Genomic DNA, 17,008 nt, shown 5'->3' with positions numbered 1-17,008 from the left:
ACCCCAAAAATATCTTAGCGGGGGGCCCCACTGGGAACTCTAAAAGGCAAGATGGGAAGTGGAGTCTTCTTGTCTAGGGAAAAAGGTACAGTGCTAATCACAAGGTAAGCAGCCTTTAACCTCATAAACATTTTTGGGAGAAGCCCAGCTACCTCCAAATTATAGGCAGCCTCACCACTCTGTTCAAACAAATCTCCGGCTGTGACTCACTCCTCAAAGCAGGGAGGGGGTAAACACATAGCTGAGGGGTTAGAGATCAAGACGCCACAGCAGAGATCGGGAGATAAACAGGGAGGCCCCCAGGGAGATAAAGAAAGAGGTGCAGAGCTCTCACACCACAGGCTCATGTGAACAGGAAAAAGCCTGCAATTCCCTAGCTCTTCACTCCCCAGGTTTGACAGGGGTCACTAGGACTGGGTGGGAGTCAAGCGTAAGTGGAAGGAAAGGAAGTGGAGATTGCCCTGGAGCTGGAAACCAGCAATCTTAATTCATCTCCACCCTGTATCCCACTCTTCCCTCACTTTGTCCCTCAGTCCCATCCACTTTCCCACCCCAAGTGTACATGGTCACCTCAGTTTCCTCACTTTGAAAAATGGGAACAGGCCGGGCGCGGTGGCTCACGCCTGTAATCCCAGCACTTTGGGAGGCCGAGGCAGGTGGATCACGAGGTCAAGAGATCGAGACCATCCTGGTCAACATGGTGAAACCCCGTCTCTACTAAAAATACAAAAAATTATCTGGGCATGGTGGTGCATGCCTGTAATCCCAGCTACTGAGGAGGCTGAGGCAGGAGAATTGCCTGAACCCAGGAGGCGGAGGTTGCGGTGAGCCGAGATCACACCATTGCACTCCAGCCTGGGTAACAACAGCGAAACTCCATCTCAAAAAAAAAAAAGAAAAATGGGAACGGCCAGCCCCTTGTAACAATGGCTCTCACATGATGAGGATGAAGAAAGCCCCATCAAGTCAAAGAAGAGAGCCGCATGGGAAGGGTGGGTACCCACCCTCTCTTTGAATGAGGCTCGCACCTGACTCAGCTCATCAGCCTCAGGTACGTGGTCCTGCCTTCTGCAGCGCTGCCTAGGCCAGAAGTGGCCCTTGTGGAGTATGACACGAAGAATCATTCCCTTTCTTCCTCCCCAGATTAGCCAACAAAACAGGTGTTTGCTTTTTATGTGGCTGCCTACCCAGAGGCATGGGCTGGACAAGCTCTAAGCAGAGGGCCGACCAGGGTTACTGTGAGGTGAAATGAGAAAAAGGATTTGGGCAGCACCCTACATGGGGCAGCCTTTCTCATTACTTGGAGCCCTAACAAAGGAAAACACTGGGGCCTGGCAGTGACAGTGTGTCCTGAACCCCAACGCTGAAGGAGACACCCTCTTGCTGAGCCAGTCTCTCTCCAGGACACCTGCCTAGAGACTGGCAAACCTGGCATGAAAGGGCAAGTTCCTCAGTGCCCCCTCCGCATCAAAGGGAGTGGCTCTGCCCTCTCTAGTCTCTGACTACCTGCTTAGTGATTTCTGCTTTTGTGCCCCCAGACCCAACCATGTCCCTTTTCTTCCTTCATTGACTCATCCCCATCCTACCTTAAATTCTCTCTTCTTTTTCCTGCCTCTGCTGGCTAGGCTTAAATCTGGGCCACCAGCCTTCCTGGTACATACCTATTTCCCCAACCGAACCTTCCCAACCCCTAGAAAACAAAGGTATTTCACAAGACTCTTCACCCAAAGAGGCACGCACCATAATTACTAGCAGGCAAGGAAGCTCATCCCACCTCTCTGAGCACACGTGCCTGGAACGGAAACCATCTGGGTGCACACCCCCCTCCACCCTGGAGAACTATGGGCAAATGTGAGCACCAAATGCCTGATGATGAGGTAACTCTCCTCACTCAGATCCTCCCCTTGATTCTTCCTTCTCTGGCAAAGCCCAGCATTCCTCATATTCCTGGCAGGCTTGGTGACATCGGCTGCAGTGCTCCTGAAAGTAAAAACCTGGCAATAAATGGGAGAGATGGGATGGTGTGAGGAGAAATTTATGGGCTGAGATTAGGACAAGTCTCATGAGGAGAAGGAACAGGCAGCCACCAAACTTGAAAGGCTCCTCTGCCCAGCAGCTTCCCCCATACTTAGATGTCACAGAACCGGGACTTCCACCGTTTTAGAATGCATTCATTCCTTTGGAGTAAGCAGCAATGGCTCCAGATGAATCCTCTTTTAAAATGCAAATATTCTGACTGAGCAATTCCACTCCTAGGTATTCCTCTCCAAGTTTCCACACAAAAACTTGTACACCAAAGTTCACAGCAGCATTATATCTAATAGCCAAAGAGTAGAACAACTGAAATGTCCACCAACATTTATCTATGATGAACACAGCTATAATACATCCATATAATGGATTATTCAGCCATAAAAAGGAATGAAGTACTGATTCACATGACAACATGAAGGAACCTTGAAAACATCATTCTTTTTTTTTTTTTTGAGACGGAGTTTCGCTCTTGCTACCCAGGCTGGAGTGCAATGGCGCGATCTCGGCTCACCGCAACCTCCACCTCCTGGGTTCAGGCAATTCTCCTGCCTCAGCCTCCTGAGTAGCTGGGATTACAGGCACGCGCCACCATGCCCAGCTAATTTTTTGTATTTTTAGTAGAGACGGGGTTTCACCATGTTGACCAGGATGGTCTCGATCTCTTGACCTCGTGATCCACCTGCCTCGGCCTCCCAAAGTGCTGGGATTACAGGAGTGAGCCACCGCGCCCAGCAAAAACTTCATTCTAATAAAAGAAGCCAGTCACAAAGGATCATATACTGATGATTACGTTTATGCAAAATATCCAGAATAGGTGAATCTATAGAGAAAGAAAGTAGACTGGTGGCTGCCTAGGTCTGGGAGAGACTAGGGGGAAATGGGGATGGACTGCTAAGGGGTCAGGATTATAAAGTAATGAAAATGTTCTAAAACTGATTTATTGATGATTGCACAACTCTGTGAATATACTAAAAACCACTGAATTGTATACTTTAAATGGGGCATATGAATTATATTTCAATAAAGCTGTTTATTAAAAAATTATATGAAGTTCACGGTAAGGCTTCAATAAATCACAGTTCTAGTTTAAAAAAATAAAAAAGAGTGAGGCTCTGGAAAGACTTGGTATTAAACTACATCAGTCTCTGAAGTCCTAAAGGAACATCTCCTACTCCATGGTAAAGACAAGTGTTCCGATTGCAGCTGATACAAAAATTCCGAGTCCATCCAGGTGTTGTGAGAGAACCTCTCTGGCCAAGACAAATCCCCCCCTGCCGCCCCATCCCCCCCGACAAAAAAAAAGAAAAAGAAAAAGAGAGAGGATGAAAAAAATGCAAATATTCTAAGGAAAGATAACACTGAAAGATTTCTTAAAGAACTCAGAGCAGCAGGGGACACTAGCTGCCTTGGTCATGAAGTCTGAAAAAGAAGAGGAAAGACGCCCGGAGAAAGATACCAAGATATGAACCCTGACCTATCACCTGTGAAAGGCGGGAATATAGATTTTCCTGTAATTCCCAAAACAGAAGTCAATAGCTGTCTAAAACTGATACATCAAGAAAAATCATTGTAAGCATATTATTTAGAAACATGGAGGTAAACACACGACTAAACAGCTAAAAGAGTAGAAAGTGGTACATGGAGCAGAACTTGGAGGAGGGGACTGCTATTTGCTTTTAAAAGCCTTCTGATATTATTAGGCCTTCTTAAAATCACACACATATATTCCTTTGATAAAAAGTGATTTAAGAGACTGGGCATGGTGACTCATGCTTGTAATCCCAGCACTTTGGGAGGCCGAGGTGAGCAGATCATTTGAGATCAGGAGTTTGAGACCAGCCTGGCCAACATGATGAAACCCCATCTCTAGTAAGAATACAAAAATTAGCTGGGCATGGTGGCCCATGTCTGTAATCCCAGCTACTCAGGAGCTGAGGCAGAAGAACTGCTTGAACAGGGAGATGGAAGTTGCAGTGAGCCAAGATGCACCACTGCACTCCAGCCTGGGTGACAGAGTGAGACCCCATCTCAAAAAAAAAAAAAAAAAAGTGATTTAAGTTCAGGTGCAGTGGTGCACACCTGTAATCCCAGCACTTTGGGAGGCCAAGGCAGAAAGATTACTTGAAACCAGGAGTTCAAGACTAGCCTGGGCAACATAGTGAGACCCCATATCTACAAAAAATGAAAAATTAGCTGGGCATGTTAGAGTATGCCTGTAGTCCTAGCTACTTGGGAGGCTGAAATGGAAGGATCCCTTGAGTCCAGGAGTTCAAGGCTGCAGTTAGCTATAATCACACCACTGCACTCCAGCCTGGGCAAGAGAGTGAGACCCTATAAAAAAAGTGATTTAAGAAGGATGGAAAGAAGGAAGGAAGGAAGAAAGGGAAGGAGGGAAATAAAATCAGAGATCATCCATGGTAAAGTCTAATGGCATGGATATCTATTCTTTTGCCACACAGCTTCCATTCCCCTCCACTGATACCAACACTTGGGTCTTTGGAGAATCTCTTTCCAACACTGTAATCTGGGGGTTGGGGGGGGCTATCAATCAAGGAACCCTGCCCTGCTCTGGACAATTGGGGGGCCAAGAGACGATGGTACTCTCGCCCTAGAATCCTGAGCAGAATGGTGAAAGGACCTAAAACAGCTGGAACCAATTCACCAATAGTATTAAGCCTCCAACTTTCCACTTACTCAGGTCCCAGGACATCCTTGTTTAGGACTTTCTAAGCTTTCCCTTAAATTCTGTGAACTGCTCCATTTCCTTCTAATAATGTCCTCATCTGCTTAACTTAGCAGGAGTCATTCTCTGTTGTTTATAACCAAACGAAGTTAATGGAAATATCTAATAAAAAGGAGTTTGGTGTTTATTTGTTCATTTATTTGCCAATATAACTTACCACAGTGGCTTGTAAAGCTTTTCAATCTCAAAACATATTTCACATCACGATCCAGTAAACTAACACACACACACATATATATAACGGAAATAAAAGCTCTACCAAAAATGTCTATCCTTACTAACACTCTAAGAGTGTTAACTCTATTTCTTTTTTAATGCTGGTCTGACCTAAGTTGATCTCAGATCCACTAGTGGTTATGGTCTGCAGTTTTGAAAAACACTGGCTCCTTGTACCTGCTACATCTGCCTCCAACAATAAAAAATCCCAGAGAGTGTATTAGCCCTATGTCCCTGTCCATATGTGATACACTGAGGCACGCAGCCTCAGGGCCCACACTCCCATAAGGATACTCTAATCAGTTCAACTGCCTACACTCTGACTCTGGAAAACACATTTGATTATTTATTTAATCACTTTGCACACTCATTGAGCACCCATTCAGTGGTGTGAATATATGACAGATTCCTGGAGATTGTCCAGAGCTATAAATTCTATCTGCAAGTTGGCTCAGAGAAGAGGAATCCAGGACAAGGCCTGTGTCCTGACTGTTTACCATCTCCTCCCCTCCCTTAAGGGCCCAGGAATGTCTCCAAGATCAGATCTGGACAATGATTACTTCATTCCCAGCTTTGGAGTAAAATAAGTCTCAAGTTCAGCCTAGAAAAAAGGAATAAAAGGGAATTTCTGTCTCTCCCTTGCTCTAAAGGTGTCTGGTTAGCTTCAAACTAACCTATGGCTAGAGACCATCTGAATTCCTTGTCCACTATTTTCTCCTAATGATTTTTTCCCCTCCACCAGACAAGCAGCAAAAACATTACGAAATAGTATAAGGGGCCAGATGTAGTGGCTCAGCCTGTAATCCCAAGCCTTTGGGAGGTCAAGGTGGGCAGACTGCTTGAGCCCAGGAGTTTGAGACTAGCCTGGGCAACATGGTGAAACCCCATCTCTACCAGGAAGTGGAGGTTGCAGTGAGCCGATTGTGCCATTGCATTCCAGCCTGGGTGACAAAGCAAGTCCCTGTCTCCAAAAAGAAAAAAAGAAACAGTAGAGATTAACGATTCATTAATACTGCCAATGCCTGGGTCTTAAACTTAGCTCTTTTCTGTAGTAAGCAAAAAGCAGCCCAAACATCTCTCTCTCTTATTTATCTCATACCCTTTCCCTCAACTATTCCAAAAGTGTGAGCAAGAGCATGGAGGAGAAGCTATTGGTGGTGTGCACCGGAAGTCCAGGCTACTCAGGAGGCTGAGGCAGGAGGATTGCTTGAAGCCAGGGATTCAAGGCTGTGCTGTGCTATGATTGCACCCGCGAAGAGCCACTGTACTCCAGCTTTGGCAACATAGCAAGACTCTTTTCACTTAAAAACAAAGAGCATGGAGCAGGATTTGCAGCTAACACAAAATGGACGGATTTCTTCCATCTCTTCAGAGTCTCACAGCTGGGGATGTGGCAGGCTAAAGAGTGGGGTTTGGGCGACTGGGGCTGGCCAATAGCAACATATGTATTGTACTGTGGCAAAAACACTCATAGCCCGGGCAGAAACGGAGAGGGGACTGGGAACAGAACTAAATGACCATCTGTATTCTAAACTTGAAATGAGTACCTATTCTACAAATATTGCTTGAAGAACAGCCATAATCTAGCTTCAGTTGGGTTATCTCTTCCTCAAGGGCAGGCTGAGGCAAGCAGAGGGTAAGGGAATCAGATGGGAAGGGGGGATGACACACAAACTCCCCATTACCTTGATTTCCATTTCACTCTCTCACAATAGCTTGGAAATTGATGTAATAGTACACACCTAATCTGGGTTAAGTTCCCCAATAGAGCCTAGAAACACTCAGCCACAAATTACCTTCCTCAGCCTCTGGAGAGGAAAAACCATATGGTCAAGCTAGGGTGGGGAGAACAGGGACTGGAAGCCAGAGAAAGAAAGAGTCGAGCGAGGTAGACCAGCCTGCACTGGACAACGCCGCCTATCTCCTCAACCCTCTTCCCGTCCCAAAGCCCTTCCTTGGGTCACTTCTCTCCCCTTCTCAGCCCGGGTTCTGCATCCTCTTCCTCCACCATCCCCGGGCCTGGCGGCTGTGGACGGAAGCAAAACCAACACACCGTCCCAGGAAGCTACTGAAAGGCCGATAGGGGGAGGAAAACAGGAGAACTACAAGCGGGAAGACGGAGAAATCCAAGACGAGAGGTGACCCCCGGGCGGGAAAGCCCTATCCCTTTTAGCGAAAGGTACAGTCCCTGGACAATCTCGTTATAGCCTGAGTCCTACCGTCCCCCACTCGCCCCCGACCCTGACCTGGAATTGACTCTACCCGTTTTCTTGTTACTGATCATCCAAAGCACCATGATGAAATTCTCTGAAGGGCCTCTGAGGTCACCAGGACCCGCGACCCACGGGAAAGCCTAAGCCTCCTCGGCGGCACACAATGTCCAAAAGCGCTCAGGGACCCAGCCTGGCTGCCCACGGGACGCCGGAGCAAGCACGGGCTCGCGGGCGCCAAATCCCAGCCAGGAGCCGCAGTGTCCTACCAAAGGGCAGGGACGCCCCGAGCTCTGGAGCCTCAAAGGAGTCTTCACCCCGCGACTCCTACTGCCCGTCGCAGGCAACAGAATAAAAAGAGAGAAGCGCCGCGCAGGGCTGACCGCGCGAGCCGGGCACCAGGTGATGTCAGCGAACTCGGCGCGGGGCACGGGAGCGGCGGGCTTAGAAACCGGGAATACAAAACGGGGAAGACGGCAAGGGCGCTTTTTCTTACCGCGGCCTGGTCCTCTGGGTGCAAGTCCACCAGGGTACACCAGTTCCGCGTCCCGTTCATCTTCCCGCGGGGTCGCAGGACACGAACCAACTCTCCACCCAGCGGTCCCGCTCCAACTAGGCGGGCGCGCGCGGAACCGCCCCCTTGTATAGGCTCGTTAGGGGCGGGCTGAACATAGGCCACGCCCCCAGCTCGTGGTTTCGCCGAGAACGCGCGATAAGCGAGGTGGGCAGGGCCAAGGGGTTTGGGACTTGCCTTATCAGGGCTCGCACAGATTTACACAAAGGTAGGGCTTGGGAGCGGCATGGGGCTGCTTTAACTGAACAGCTGTATTTAGCGTATGCGGTTGCAGCTCAACAGACGTCACTAATCTTTTCTCCTTCCATCTCTCCAAGATCAGTGTTGGTCAAAGGGAATCACCCTGCCAGCTCCTAGAGGATAAGAATTTGGAAGCTGCAAAAGCTTCCTTCCATACATGTTCTTCTCCCTATACGTAAGCCAGCCTGTAGGCTTTGTAGAGCTGAGTAAACCTTTGCTCCACCACAGAAAGGCAGGCACCAAGGGCCAGCTCACTCAGACTGGCCTAAGCCAGTCTGGCAGGTGCACTTCTTTGGCGAGAGGCCCAGGAGGCCCAGTTGAAGCCAGCCAAGCTCTGGGTGGGGCTTGTTTTGCAGAAGCTCTTATGATGCTGCCCTTATATGGTTGAGAGAGGCGGGACACATTGCCTTAAAAGGAATTTGTGTTCGTGAGAAAGGATGAGCCTTGACTTCTCCGGTTGCATTTGCTCCCCAGTCCTAGGCTGGGATCTTGAGGGCCTGAAAGAGAGGGTTGGCCAAGTAGGACCCTGGAGCCTCCTCCCTGCCCAGCTGCTCTTGGCAGATGGCTGCTCCACTTATCTATGGCTCACACAGACAGCAAACAGAAAACTTCAGGAGGAGGTCTGACCCACTCCTGAGTGGCTAGTACCCCTATACTTGGCAATAGGCTCTAGTGAAGGGCCAGCCCCCTCTTCAAGGCAACACTAGGGCAGGAACAGCAGAAATGTCCCTACCTCCCAGGTAGGGACTGGGTCCTATGCCAGTTAGGAATGAATTTTTGTATCTGGGAAGTGAATGCTGGGGTTATCCCTACGACCCAAGGGAATAAAACCTAGTTCTGGTCTGTTCTACTCTAATTCTGAAAAAGGTATTTACTGGCCTTGCTCTTCCAAGAAGGTTGTTCAGGAGAGAATGGGACTGCTATAAACATCTCCAGGTGTCCTAGGTCCCATCTGCTCTGTTGTAAAGGACCTCTGAAATGTAAGGTGAAGAAAACTCTAGCTTCGGCCGCTAAGCTATACGGTTAATATGACTTCATAAAACCTGGACCTCCAAATAAGCCAGGAAAAAGAATGAGAAGACAAACCAAGGATTTCAATATAAATGTATGATTTTAATATTTAATTTAAAATAAAACCAAGGCTGAATCGGATTGGGAAAGAATGTCTGATTTGCAGAAGAACATAGGAAATTTTTTTAATCGCGACATTACAAGTCATTCGTGAAAAGAGCCTTCCTCCTCCCACCGGCTCCCTATAGAACCTGCTTAGGAAATATGAGAGGTGAATCATTCCCCTTACCTCTTCCCTACGAGGACATGGCTCTCCCTAAAATCCAAAGGAGAAATAAATGTCTTCTGTTGCCTCTTCCCATTTTTACAGTCAGCTTCTAACCCCTTGCAAAGCCCTGAATCAAGACCAAGCACCTCAGAAAATGAGGGTCCCTTGGTTCTCTAAGTTGGGCACATCTGGTCAGAGAAGCCCCAAGTCACAGGGACTGAGACCTTTACTTTTGGAACTTGTACAGACAGTTGTCAGGGCTCCCAGGTGCAACCACCTTATAACCTTATAACCATATCCACAGTCACAGAGGAGAGAGAGGAGGAAGGACGGAAACCCTGAGCAGCACCAGACCCCCGCCACTTTATCATGGCCCTACCAAAGACCCTCTCCCAGGGGCTCATCGGCAGAAAAACCAACAGCTCTCTCAATCAATCACTGGGGCAGCGGGGAAGGCTGAGGACCCTGGCTGGGGAAAAGCTGGTCTTTGGAGAGGTATGAATGTGCAGATATAAAAGGCAAGAAGAGCATCCTTATCTCCTTACCCTGGCTAAGGCACTGAGAGGAAAAATGCAAGGAAGAATGGTGAAGAGGGGAAGGGAAGACGACAAAAATATAGGAACTGGAGGGATATGGGGACTACTACCACATGAGCCCCATACTTGTGCAAAGAAGTGGGTAGAGCCACGCCTGCGTGTCCATTACCCATAACATTCCCCTCACCCTGCTCCAGAGTGCAAGGAAAACGAGTTGCAGGAATCTAGGGAGCACAATAGCATAGGATATTTCCCTGAGCCTTAGGGTTAAGGGCTGAAGAATAAAGCTTTATACACATGGCAATTTCTATCCCTTCCTATCATGCTCAGTCCCCATCGGCCTAATGCTAACCATCCTTCCAGTTATGAGAGATGAGGGAGATGTCGGCACTTGAGGAAAGGGCTCAGTTGGCTTGAAATATCCACTCCTCCAGTGGAAAGTCCATCCATCACCTTATTGCTGATGTCTTTTATCACCATCACTCAGACCCCTCCCTGGTCTTAGGTCTGAATAACTGGGTCACGCACAGGAATGCAGAATCCAGGGCGAGCAGAGCAGAGCAGCACTGGCTGGGATAGGCCTTGAGCCTGGTTTCTGGGCCCTTGAGGACCACGAGCTAACAAGAGCTGGTCTGTAGGTTGCTCTCCGTAAGCAGTGATGCAATGGATGAGGGATCGTAGACACCATCAAATTCCTCATCTGAGCTCAGCCCTTCGTGTTTGAGAGTTGACTCAGCAGCTGAGCGGGAAGCTTTGCGCCTGACTCAGAGAGAATAATACTGGTTAGGGAGGGGAAGTAGAAATATTGAGACAGCCACCCTTTTTGTGTTAAAGAAACCCCAATTCTTCTAAGGCCTAAAGTTACAAGATCCCCAACTAATCAGATTTAGGGAGATGAGGTATAGGATGATGGCTGAGATACTAAGAAATAAATATACTGGCTTCCAACCAGAAACAAGTGTCTGCACAGTCCTATCTTAGACATTCTCCTCCTTATCCAGCTCAGGAGAGACCGTTCCCTCTCTGCTCTACTGTCCCTATGGAGCAAGGGGCAAAAGGGCAGCCCATACCAGGAGTCCTTCTCCAGAGACTTGATCCGGGCCTGGAGCTGTTCATTGGCCTCATGCTGCTCCTCCAGCTCACGCTGGGCCTTCTTCCTCAGGCCGTCCAGTCGCTCAATTTCCTCTTCTGCTTCATCCACCTGACGCTTCAAAGCCTTCACCCTCAGGCTTAGCTGGGCAGGATACCAAGTCCCCACATTGGAACAGCATCTACTACTATGGCCTGGGACCCTCCCCTGTAACTATCTTGACTAGAGATAATTGCCCCTGGAAAAATGTGGTCACGGGCAAGTTCCTTAGCCTCACAGGGTTATCTTAGGGATTAAATGTATTAACACATGTGTCATACTTACAGAACCCAGCACATGATAAGCAATCAATAGATATGCTCAGCCGCGCGCGCAGTGGCTCACGCCTATAATCCCAGCACTTTGGGAGGCTGAGACGAGTGGATCACGAGGTCAAGAGATCGAGACCATCCTGGTCAACATGGTGAAACCCCGTCTCTAATAAAAATACAAAAATTAGCTGGGCATGGTGGCGCACGCCTGTAGTCCCAGCTACTCGGGAGGCTGAGGCAGGAGAATTGCCTGAACCCAGGAGGCGGAGGTTGCGGTGAGCTGAGATCGCGCCATTGCACTCCAGCCTGGGTAACGAGCGAAACTCCGTCTCAAAAAAAAAAAAAAAAAGATATGCTCACAATGACTGCTCTAGTCTAGTCCTTTCCATCTAATCTCTGTCCTTATACAAGGAAAGTCTAAGTTTGGAAGACCTATGGGAGACAAGGGCCTCCCTTGGCTTTCAGGAAAACATACAATATATACTTGCCCCATAGTTGCTTGGCCCCAGGGTGCCTGCCATGTCCTTACCTGGTCTTTCTGGTCATTGACATGCTGCCGCTCGTCTTCAATCTGGATGGATAGCTCTTTAACTTTCCGCTCCAGTTTTCTGTTGGTAGACTGCAGAACTGTCTTCTCCCTAAGACGAGGTAGAACAATGCCTATGAGTGCTCCTATTTATTTTTTGTTTTTTACAGAGTCTAGCTCTGTCTGCAACCTCCACCTCCTGGGTCCAAGCAATTCTCCTGCCTCAGCCTCCCGAGTAGCTGGGATGATAGGTGCCCACCACCGCACCCAGCTGATTTTTGTATTTTCAGTAGAGATGGGGTTTCGCTGTATTGGCCAGGCTGGTCTTAAACTCCTGACCTCAAGATCCACCCACCTCCACATCCCAAAGTGCTGGGATTACAAGCTTAAGCCACCACGCCCGGCCAAGAGTCCCCATTTCTAAGGGAATCCTAACTTGGCCCTGTACTGCCCCCAAGGACTTCTCTTAGTCATGAGCCCACCATTAGACTGGGCAGGATCTAGGGCAGATTCAAAGAACAAAGGAGAGTGAGGTCATTCACATTTCAGAATTCCTACAACTCTCTTTGCTCTCTATCAGGAGAAAAGGTTCCCTAAACATCAGGCCAGCTTGGCCATATCTGAGGTGGAAGATGGAAGGAGCTGCAGAGGAGAAAAGCCAAGAGGGAGGGAGGGAGGGAGGACAGACTTATGTCACCTCTCTTCAGCCTGCAGCCGCTCCTGCAACAACTGATTCTGAGACTCAAGCTGAGAGAGGCTGGCACTGGGTTTCTGGAAGCCTTCTGAGCTGGCCAACCGGGTCTTCAGGTCCTTGTTCTGAGAGGGACAGGAAGCGTCCACAGTCAGTACTCCACTGGCCGTTTTACCCACCTCCTGGGGTCCATCCCTGAGACTCCTCCCTTCCTCCCTCACCTGTCTCTCCAAGGAGATTTTGTCACACTCCAGGTCCTGCCGAGCAGACCTCTCCTGCATGAGCTCTGTCCTCAGCTGATCCACCTAGTGGGGAGGGGTGAGAGGACCAGACTTGGAGAGGGCTAAGGATGCACTAGCAAGCTGAACCAAGTGAGGCTGAGTCACGGGAAGATGGTCTCTGAACCCTGAACCCAGAAATTCCCAGGCAACTAAAAAATCACACCCTCTTCAAATGGGAGGAGCCAGAGAATGTAAACAGGACCTCCTTCATCCCACCAGGAACTAGTATCCCTTGTGAACTAAAGAAGCCCCAATTCAGGTCAGAGAGCAGCCCAGGCCACGAGGATCCCTTCCTCCATGCAAATTGTTGGCTTCTTTCCACCCAAGGAAACTGGCCAGCCTTTCCCGAAGCAGGCAAGACCCTGAAGTAAACCCAGCCATGCGCAGATTCGGCAGGCAGAACTCTCCAGATGGTGAAAGATGGGAGGGTAGAGTTGTTTTTGAGGGAACGGAGAGGTGATATAGTACAGAGATGGGGCGTGAGGGGGGTTACCTGGTCCCGGCCACGATTCACCCGGTCTGTTAGCAGCTCCACAGTGTTCTTCTCCTCATCTAACTCTGCTTCCAGCCGTGAGACTTTTTCCTGTAACAGAAGAACAGGTTAATTCTGTCCCAAATGCTGGACACCAGAATGCCAAACTCAGACCAGGAGCCTCTCCAACGCCAGCCTTCACAGACTTCTCTCTTGCACATCCCAGGAAACTTTAGGTTACTTGCCTGGGCCCAGAGCCACCATGGAGCCAGCGCCCTCTGCTGACCAGGTGTGGCGTCACGGGCAGGTCGGGACCATACTCTGGTCACAGCCCCATGACAGAAAGGCGAACCCCAGAATCCACTCTTCATTGGAAAACTCTATTTCTCTAATGGGAAATCAGAGAGAAACCCAAGTACCTGGGCCAAGACTGAGATGAGGAGACTCAAGAAACTGAGGCACCGGAGGCAGTAACTGTAAAGGCCGAGTATGAACTTGGGACCAGACTGCCCAGTCTGAAAATCAGATCTACCACTTCCCAGCAGCAGACCATAGACAGGTTCATCTCTCCGTGCCTCAGTTTCCCTTATCTTTAAAATGGAGAAAACAAGACTACCTACCCCACAAGGTTATTCTGAGGATTAAATAAGTCTTAAGTACCTATCACATAGCACCATATATGTTTGCTGCTGCTGTTATTATCAACTATAGCAAACTGAAGAACACTATTCACTCTAAAGGGGAAAGCCACCGCTCAGCCCCAGCCAACTGTTGCCATGAAGATTCAGGACAAGACACTCAGTATGACCATATCTGCCAAATACAAAAGAAGCTAGAAATCCAAATTTTTAGGTGACATCTATAAATTTCAAACAACAGCGATTGATTCAAAGTTGTTTAAAATACGGCAGTCAATCAAAACCCATCAGCTGTGGGCTGCTGGTTTTGGCTGCTACTACAGAAAGAGGCTTGGAAGTCCCACCTATGCCAGGATTTCGAAATCCTTTTCCACAGGTCACCCCCCAGTGCCCTCACCTCGAGGCCCTTCAGCTGTCGGGCCCTGTCGTCCTGGGAGCGCTTCTTGTTCTCTGCCTCTTGCTCCAGCCCCTGCAGTCGCTGGGCCAGAAGCTCTTTGTCTAGCCGGGCTGTGTCTCGCTCAGCCTGGCACGCTTGCAGGGCCTGCCGCAGCCTCTGGATCTGGCCACGGGGGTAAAAATGCCACAGCTCAGTGTAGTAAGAAGGTGAGGGTTGAGGGGCAGGAACAGTCCAGCCCAGTGGGGAGCAACATGTCATCACTGTCACTCTTTAGAATTACCAGTAGCATGGTGACAATAAAAAGCAGACAGACTTTTCATGCATTTTCTTTGTTTATTTATTTTTGAGACAGAGTCTTGCTCTGTTGCCCAGGCTGGAGTGCACTGGCGTGATCTCAGCTCACTGCAACCTCCATCTTCTGGGTTCAAGTGATTCTCCTGCCTTAGCCCCCCAAGTAGCTGGGACTACAGGTGTGTGCCAGCACACCCAGTTAATTTTTGTATTTTTTTTTTTCTTTAAAGATGGGGTTTCACCATGTTGGTCAGGCTGGTCTTGAACTCTTAACCTCAGGTGATCCACCTGACTCAGCCTCCCAAAATGCTGAGATCACAGGCATGAGCCACCGCACTCGGCCTATTGTTTTTAAAGTCTATACAACTTAGAATCACCTGCGGAGTTTTAAAAATACTGATCCTAGATCCCAACCCCACAGATGACGATTTAAATGGTACGGGATACAGCTTGGGTTTTGGGATTTTTTTTAATCCCCCCAGTTGGCTCTAAAGTACAGCAAAATTTGAAAATCACTGCTCTACAGACAATATATTCCTTCACCCTGCAAGTCATTAGACCTAAACCTGGGCCTCAGGGACCCTTGGCCACAGGTTCAGTTAAAAGGCAAGGACCTTCAAACTAAGGATATTAGGTTTCTACCTCATCCTGAAGCCGGTTCAGTCCCCCAGAGGTCTTCTCAGCCTCACTGGCCCAATCCTTGGCTTGGCGCTGGGCATCTGCCACCTCCCGCCGGGCCTTTTCCTTATAATCCTCCAGCTGGGCCTGGAGCTGCTGCAGGGCTTGCTTGGAGGCCTCCCCGATCTGCTCCAACTAAAACAAAGAAAAAAGGGTCTTCAGCACTGTACCTCTTTAATAAATGTCCCTCTGCAGGCCCAGACTCCCAAGACTCTTCCCCAAGAATCTCCTTCCTGACAAGGCAGCCCTCTCTTGCTCTTTCCTGGTCCTAGGTTCCCAGTATGGCTAATAGTTATATACAGATATCTGGGTTCAATTCCTGGCTCTACCACTTACTAGTGATCATACACAAGTTACTTATCTTCTCTGGGTCTCAGTTCCCCATCTGTGAAATGGGATAAGAATAGTAACTATATCACAAGGTGTTGTGAGAATTACGTTAGTTAATTATGTGAAGTTCTGTATTTACAACAGTGCCCGATACAAAATAAGCCTTAAATGACAATTTCAGCACAACTCAAGGTACCAATGATTATAACATGTACCACTAAGAAAAATCTGCGGCTGGGCGCAGTGGCTCACGCCTGTAATCCCAGCACTTTGGAAGGTGGAGGTGGGTGGATCATGAGGTCGCGAGATCAAGACCATCCTGGTCAACATGGTGAAACCCCGTCTCTACCAAAAATACAAAAATTAGCCAGGCATGGTGGTGCACGCCAATTGAACTATAACATACTGTAAGTTATAAGACACAACTCAATTTCGGAAATGTAAGATGTGCATTTTCATTGACAGATGATAAAATGTGCACTTTAGAATCGATATACAATGTGTTTGCTCTTGTTTTACAAAAAGATTAGGAGGAGAATCTTCGCAGCAAAAACAATTTATTTCCTTTTCTTTTTTCTTTCTTCTCTCCTTCCCCTCACCCAAATTTAAAATTCACCAGGCACAATGGCTCATGCCTATAATCCCAGCACTTAGGGAGGCCAAGGCAGCACTTAGGGAACCTGAGGTCGGGAGTTAGAGACCAGCCAGACCAACACGGAGAAACCCCATCTCTACTAAAAGTACAAAATTAGCCGGGGATGGTGACGCACGCCTGTAATCGCAGCTACTCGGGAGGCTGAGGCAGGAGAATCACTTAAACCTAGAAGGTGGAGGTTGCAGTGAGCCGAGATCACAACATTGCACTCCAGTCTAGGCAACAAGAGCACAACTCTGTCTCAAAAAAAAAAAATTCTACCAGTGCAGTTTTATTTTTGTTTTTTGTTTTTTTTTTAGACAGGGTCTTGCTGTAGTACAGTGGGGCAATCACAGCTCACTGCAGCCTCAACCTCCTGGGCTCAAGCAGTCCTTCTACTTCAGCCTTCCGAGTAGCTGGGAATACAGATGTCTCGTTCAAATCCTGGCTCTACCACTAATTAGCAACCACAGGCAAATTACTCATCTTCTCTGGGTCTCAATTCCCCACCTATAAAGAGAAACTGAGGCACAAGCCACCACACCTGGCTAATTTTTTTTTTTTTTTTTTTGAGACAGAGTCTCGCTCTGTTGCCCAGGCTGGAGTGCAGTGGCACAATCTCGGCTCACTGCAACCTCTGCTTCCCAGGTTCAAGTGATTGTCCTGCCTCAGTCTTCTGAGTAGCTGGGACTACAGATGTGCGCCAGTACACCCAGCTAATTTTTGTATTTTTAGTAGAGATGGGGTTTCATTACGTTGGCTATAACTCCTGACCTTGTGATCCACCCACCCAGGCCTCCCGAAGTGCTGGGATTACAAGTGTGATCCATTGTGCCC

At 48.5% G+C, this 17,008-nt stretch overlaps 2 protein-coding genes across 7 annotated transcripts in view; both read right to left on the bottom strand.

The window, feature by feature from the left end:
* TUFT1 (tuftelin 1) overlaps positions 1–7,817 on the bottom strand; it is a 43,132-nt gene extending 35,315 nt beyond the window's left edge. For 2 of the 4 annotated variants that reach the window (XM_012462716.3, XM_012462717.3), the window contains exon 1: positions 7,700–7,817. In XM_012462716.3, the coding sequence (XP_012318139.2) occupies positions 7,700–7,759 (60 nt within the window). In that variant the 5' untranslated portion in view covers positions 7,760–7,817. The remainder of the gene's footprint in view (positions 1–7,699) is intronic. The other 2 variants (XM_012462718.3, XM_012462719.3) reach the window with 1 other exon arrangement.
* A 1,292-nt stretch (positions 7,818–9,109) lies between these two features.
* Positions 9,110–17,008, bottom strand: part of CGN (cingulin) — a 29,732-nt gene continuing 21,833 nt past the window's right edge. For all 3 annotated transcript variants that reach the window (XM_012462714.2, XM_012462715.2, XM_012462713.2), the window contains exons 14-21: positions 15,172–15,342; positions 14,239–14,400; positions 13,225–13,314; positions 12,672–12,755; positions 12,457–12,575; positions 11,763–11,871; positions 10,903–11,066; positions 9,110–10,591 (exon numbers count right to left, since the gene is read on the bottom strand). In XM_012462714.2, the coding sequence (XP_012318137.2) occupies positions 10,450–10,591; positions 10,903–11,066; positions 11,763–11,871; positions 12,457–12,575; positions 12,672–12,755; positions 13,225–13,314; positions 14,239–14,400; positions 15,172–15,342 (1,041 nt within the window). In that variant the 3' untranslated portion in view covers positions 9,110–10,449. The remainder of the gene's footprint in view (positions 10,592–10,902; positions 11,067–11,762; positions 11,872–12,456; positions 12,576–12,671; positions 12,756–13,224; positions 13,315–14,238; positions 14,401–15,171; positions 15,343–17,008) is intronic.

This window comes from Aotus nancymaae, unplaced genomic scaffold (assembly GCF_030222135.1).
Source record: "Aotus nancymaae isolate 86718 unplaced genomic scaffold, 86718_ANA_hifiasm-v0.15.2.pri h1tg000108l, whole genome shotgun sequence".
Lineage (NCBI taxonomy): Eukaryota > Metazoa > Chordata > Mammalia > Primates > Aotidae > Aotus > Aotus nancymaae.
Note: the sequence above shows the minus strand (reverse complement) of the source record. Positions and strands in the feature narration are given on the sequence as shown.